The 5757-nt window shown below is 41.5% G+C and overlaps 1 protein-coding gene across 1 annotated transcript in view; it reads right to left on the bottom strand.

Moving 5' to 3' along the window:
* LOC119414866 (DIS3-like exonuclease 2) overlaps positions 1–5757 on the bottom strand; it is a 25862-nt gene that overhangs the window by 247 nt on the left and 19858 nt on the right. Inside the window, exons 4-5 of the mRNA XM_037681986.1 lie at positions 3109–3256; positions 2781–2911 (exon numbers count right to left, since the gene is read on the bottom strand). Of these exons, the coding sequence (XP_037537914.1) occupies positions 2781–2911; positions 3109–3256 (279 nt within the window). The remainder of the gene's footprint in view (positions 1–2780; positions 2912–3108; positions 3257–5757) is intronic.

Raw genomic sequence — 5757 nt, 5'->3', positions numbered from 1 at the left:
AGTAGAGCCGTGCTGTACCGGTACTACAGGTACTAATGGAAAAGAGGCATTATTGCTACTTGTCCCAACTTTTTTGGGATTTGTTGACACTGTGAAATTTTGAATCAACATATTTTTCCTTTAAAATGTTACAGGAGAGATCATCTTTGGGCCGCAGCGAGAAAATCTGGCTCAGACACTGATTGGTTGAGTTTTCGACAGATGAAGAATAAATGCACAACTGCTGTTAAAGCAGCAAAACGCAACTATTTCTTATCTCAGACCTCCAAAAATCTAAATGACCCTAACAGATTCTGGAAAACCATTAAATCTCTCTCAGGCACCCCCCAATCATCTGACCTCCCATCACAACTTCTCGTTAACTCTGTTCCTGTGTCAAACAAGCACAAGATCCTGAACTGTTTCAACAAACATTTTGTTGCTTCTGGTTCTTTATTTGACACAGTTACTAATGGAAAATCAGCCACTTCACTTAATAACCAAACTTCTACAAATCAAATCCCTCCTACAAGTCAATCCTCAGTTAATCACAGCTTCTCTTTTTCTCCATTCTCAGTCAGTGAGGTCAATAAACTGTTAAAAGATCTTGACCCTAAAAAATCTGCATGTCCAGATGAACTTCCACCTTATTTCTTAAGGCTGGCTGCTCATATCATCACAGTCCCTGTGACCCACATCTTCAATCTCTCCATAAGACAAAACTCCATCCCAGACACTTGGAAAACAGCCTTTGTTCTTCCTTTGCTGAAGGGAGGAGACCCCACCTCACTGAACAACTATCGACCAATCTCTAAACTCTGCATTTTAGCCAAGGTTCTAGAAAAACTGATAAACTCTCAAATCAAAACTTACCTGGACTCATTTAACATCTTACCTCCACATCAATCTGGTTTCAGGAAACAACACAGCACAACCACTGCTTCACTGAAGGTTCTTAATGACATTGTTGAAGCACTGGATGCTAAGGATTATTGTGCTGCACTTTTCTTAGACCTGTCTAAAGCTTTTGACACTGTGGATCATAACATCTTGTGTCATAAACTCTCAGAAATTGGTTTCTCAGAACACACCATTGGTTGGTTCTCTAACTATCTTTCAGACCGGAGGCAATGTGTTCAACATAATGGTACTTCCTCCAGTTATTTAACAGTCAACAATGGTGTACCACAAGGCTCAGTCTTAGGACCCACCCTCTTTACAATCTACATACATAATGTAGGTAAAAACATCCCTAATGCATCCATACATTTCTATGCTGACGACACAGTTGTTTATTGTCGAGCTAAAACAGTTGCTAAGGCTTTCCAGCTTTTGAAATCTGCATTTAACTACATCCAGACTGATTTGTTTCACCTCAAACTTGTCCTAAATGCCAAAAAAACCAAAGGGATGCTTTTTTCAAATAGGAAGTTGGTCCCAGCTGTTCTTCCTCCGATTTTATCCTCAAATGGTGTCCCCATTGAGTTTGTTGATTCCTATAAATATTTGGGTATCTTGGTCGACTCACATCTTTCTTTTAAGCTCCATGTGGAAAACTTGGTAAAGAAACTGAAAGTTAAACTGGGTTTCTTTTTCAGAAACAAATCCTGTCTAACCCTGAATGCTAGAAAACGCCTTGTATCTGTGACTTTCCTTCCCTCCATTGATTATGGTGACATTATTTACATGAACGCTCCTACAAGAACCCTGCAGATGTTGGATGCTGTCTATCATGGTGCACTAAGATTCATAACTGGCTGTGATTATCGTACCCACCACTGCACCCTGTATTCACTGGTTAACTGGACATCATTAACTTCACGCAGACTCTCTCACTGGTACATTTTCATCTTTAAATCACTTCTTGGTCTGTTGCCTTCATACATCTCCTCCTACATGTCTCTGCGTGAGTGCAGCTACGGAGTGCGCTCTCAGGACATTATTACCTGCAGTGTTCCCTCAATGAGGACTGAACTAGGCAAAAGGGCCTTCTCCTATTCCGCTCCTGTTTCCTGGAATATCTTACAAAAAGATTTGAAGCTCTCGACCTTGACCTCTCTAAGTGTCTTTAAGAATCTGTTGGACACCTGGCAGGGTCCAATGCTGACATGTTCCTGTTGTTAGTTTTCTACATTTGTCTTGGAATCTAGCTGTTTTTTGTTTTGTTACCTTTTCCTTTTAGCCATCCTACTTGTTAAAAAAAACAAACAAACAAAAAAAAAACCTGTAGTATGCTTTTTTATAACTGCTTATTGTTGTTGCTGTTGTCCATTGTTGTCATCTTTCTTTGTTGAAATCAGGTCTCTCTTGTAAATGAGTCCTCAAGGCTCAATGGGATTTACCTGTATAAATAAAGGTTGATTGATTGATTGATTGAAGAAAGTCATGTGGTCTGATGAGTCCAGATTTACCCTGTTCTAGAGTGATGGGCACATCAGGGTAAGAAGAGAGGCAGGTGAAGAGAGGCAGGTGAAGTGATGCACCCATCATGCCTAGTGCCTAGTCATAAATGCAAGATCTTGGTGAAAAATTAATGTAACACTGGATGGAAATAGATCTTGTGACATTGCAGAAGCTTATTGAAACAATGCCACAGCGAATGTATGCCATAATCAAAGCTAAATGCGGTCCAACCAAATATTGGTGTGACCTTTTTTTGGTGGCAACTTTTTTTGGGGGCCAGGCAGTGTATTTCATGCTTTGTTAACATTTGGTTTAATGTCTGGGGGGAGAATTGACACAGAGTTAGAGAACATTTAGTGGAAATCACTGCTGGCATATGTTTGGTGATCATTTCTCACCTTGACAAACGCTCCAAAGAAAAGATCTGAGCTGAGCTCATGGACTCTCTTGGACATCGTCTTCTTGTCATTACAGCGGGATGCTACTTTTCGTACTTCCTCCATGGACAGGCTTAAAAGAGGCCCACACTCTGTGTGCAAAACATCCAGCAGGCATGCAGGAACATCAGCGAGACAGAGGAGTCAATACAGTAGGAACAAGAAACAGCTAGTGACAGTCTGGTTACTTTGTTTGTTCAGAAATATCTTCCAGCACAAAAAAATTTGGAACAACAAGCTGGACATGCACATGTGTGATGGTGAGAGGCGTTGGTAGGAACAGTCATACCGAGTGAAGACGCCAGCAGCCTGTGGACGATGATGTCAGGATATCGTCGGATGGGGGAGGTGAAGTGTGTGTACAGCGGAACGTTCAAGGCGTAATGCTTAAAGTGCTCTTCCTCCTTTAATATGCCTGAACAGTAGTACAGCGCCATCTGAGAACCAGAACAAACATTACAGCTTTAACTGGACAGATATCATGGTCAAGAAGCAGACTTTTCAATAAATTTATCGTCTTTGTGCAGCGATTTTCAAAGTCAAGGTAATCCAAAGTGCTTTACAGAAGCACAAACTAAATAAATTAACAATCAGACATGAAGTGGACAAGCTGCTTTCCTCCGTCCATGAGGAATTTAAATAGTGAGTGTTTGTAGTTTTGGAGAGAAGTGTTTCTGGACAGCTCTCGCTCGAGGTGGCTGCTCGACTTCCCTCTCCCGTTTTTTCCCTTCCCCCTGTTTCGCTCTCTGTGTGTCTGAAGTGCCAGATACACATCTCCCGAACGTAAATTAAGATTATGGATCTGGTATCCTGGACGTTCAATGCCATCAACAAGATTTTTTCAACAAAATTACAAGGTCTTGGAGAACCTGCTTGACCAGCTGAGATGCACACTGTGGGGTACGTCATGAATACGTGGGGAGTGTGGCAGTTGATGTGAATCTCAGTTCTGTCTCCGGAGGATGCTGAAGACGTTTATATATTTGGATTTATGATAGCAGGGACTCTGCTTTTTGGCATCGGCAGGGCTCTGTTTTATCGACTATTGAAGAAGACATGGGCAGCAATTTCGGTCATGACAAAACTTTTGAGTCAGTATGAAGGTTTGATTTGTGCTGTGAGCACTCAAAATCAGCTGATTTACAAGCTAAACCGTAAGGTGGAGGCGATTAATGAGAGTTACAGGCCACCTGCGGCTTCTGGGACTTGTCAGCATGGTGGGAGTGACCTTGAAGGAGGCTCATAAAATGGATCAGTAGAATGGACACAATCCATTAGTGGCTGTTTTGTTTCCCCGATGTAGGACTGATCACTGATCGGGGAAACAAAACAGCCACTGGCCAAAAGGATGGCCCAGCACAGAAGATCAACATCATCAAGCCAGGACTCTGCGGTCTACACTCATCTCCAGGCCAGCGGTCACTCTTTCAGGGATGAAGATGTTCACATCCTGGACAGAGAGGAACGATGGTTTGAGAGAGGAGTAAAGGAGGCCATCTTTGTGAAAAGAAATCGTCCATCATTAAACAGGGGTGGAGGCCTCCGGGTTCAACTGTCCCCCTCTTACAATGCTGTGATTGCTAGTATCACTCAGCCCTCTGTGAACAGTAAACAGCCATCAGTGTGCTAATGATCCATTGTTAGGCTGATGGTCCTTCTTGAGCATGTGATCAGCTGGTTTTGGTTGTCAGCAGCAAAACTGGTTGATCCACTCTGAGAAAGTGCTATTTAAGAGACTGAGCTGAATACAGCTCCTTAGACTGAGGAAGTCTCTCGGATGAGAGACGAAACGTTTCTACATTTTTTGTTGATTTGCTTTGTTTTTTGTTTTTTTTTGTTTGTTTTTTTTTGAATGTCCAGAGGACCAGATTTAACTTTTTTAGATTTTTCTACCTGGATTATTGAGCATGCATCAGGATACACATATATATACATTATATATACATATATATATATATATATATACACACACACACATATATATACACACACACATATATAATATACATACACATATACAGTGCCTTGCGAAAGTATTCGGCCCCCTTGAACTTTTCAACCTTTTGCCACATTTCAGGCTTCAAACATAAAGATATAAAATTTTAATTTTATGTGAAGAATCAACAACAAGTGGGGCACAATCGTGAAGTGGAATGAAATTTATTGGATGTGTCAAACTTTTTTAACAAATAAACAACTGAAAAGTGAGGCGTGCAATATAATTCGGCCCCCTTGCGTTAATACTTTGTAGCTCCGTCTTTTGCTGTAATTACAGCTGCAAGTCGCTTGGGGTATGTCTCTATCAGTTTTGCACTTCGAGAGATTGAAATTCTTGCCCATTCTTCATTGCAAAACAGCTCGAGCTCAGTAAGGTTGGATGGAGAGCGTTTGTTAACAGCAGTCTTCAGCACTTTCCACAGATTCTCGATTGGATTCAGGTCTGGACTTTGACTTGGCCATTCCAACACCTGGATATGTTTATTAGTGAACCAGTCCATTGTAGATTTGGCTTTATGTTTTGGATCATTGTCTTGTTGGAAGATAAATCTCCGTCCCACTCTCAGGTCTCTTGCAGACTCAAACAGGTTTTCTTCCAGAATGGTCCTGTATTTGGCCTTATCCATCTTCCCATCAATTCTGACCATCTTCCCTGTCCCTGCTGATGAAAAACAGGCTCAAAACATGATGCTGCCACCACCATGTTTGGCAGTGGGGATGGTGTGTTCAGGGTGATGAGCTGTGTTGCTTTTATACCAAACATATCATTTTGCATTGTGGCCAAACAGTTCGATTTTGGTTTCATCTGACCAGAGCACCTTCTTCCACATGTTTGGTGTGTCTCCCAGGTGCTTGTGACAAACTTTAAACAACACTTTTTATGGATATCTTTGAGAAATGGCTTTCTTCTTGCCACTCTTCCATAAAGGCCAGATTTGTG

Source organism: Nematolebias whitei, chromosome 9, assembly GCF_014905685.2.
Source record: "Nematolebias whitei isolate Nwh7 chromosome 9, NemWhi1, whole genome shotgun sequence".
NCBI lineage: Eukaryota > Metazoa > Chordata > Actinopteri > Cyprinodontiformes > Rivulidae > Nematolebias > Nematolebias whitei.
Note: the sequence above shows the minus strand (reverse complement) of the source record. Positions and strands in the feature narration are given on the sequence as shown.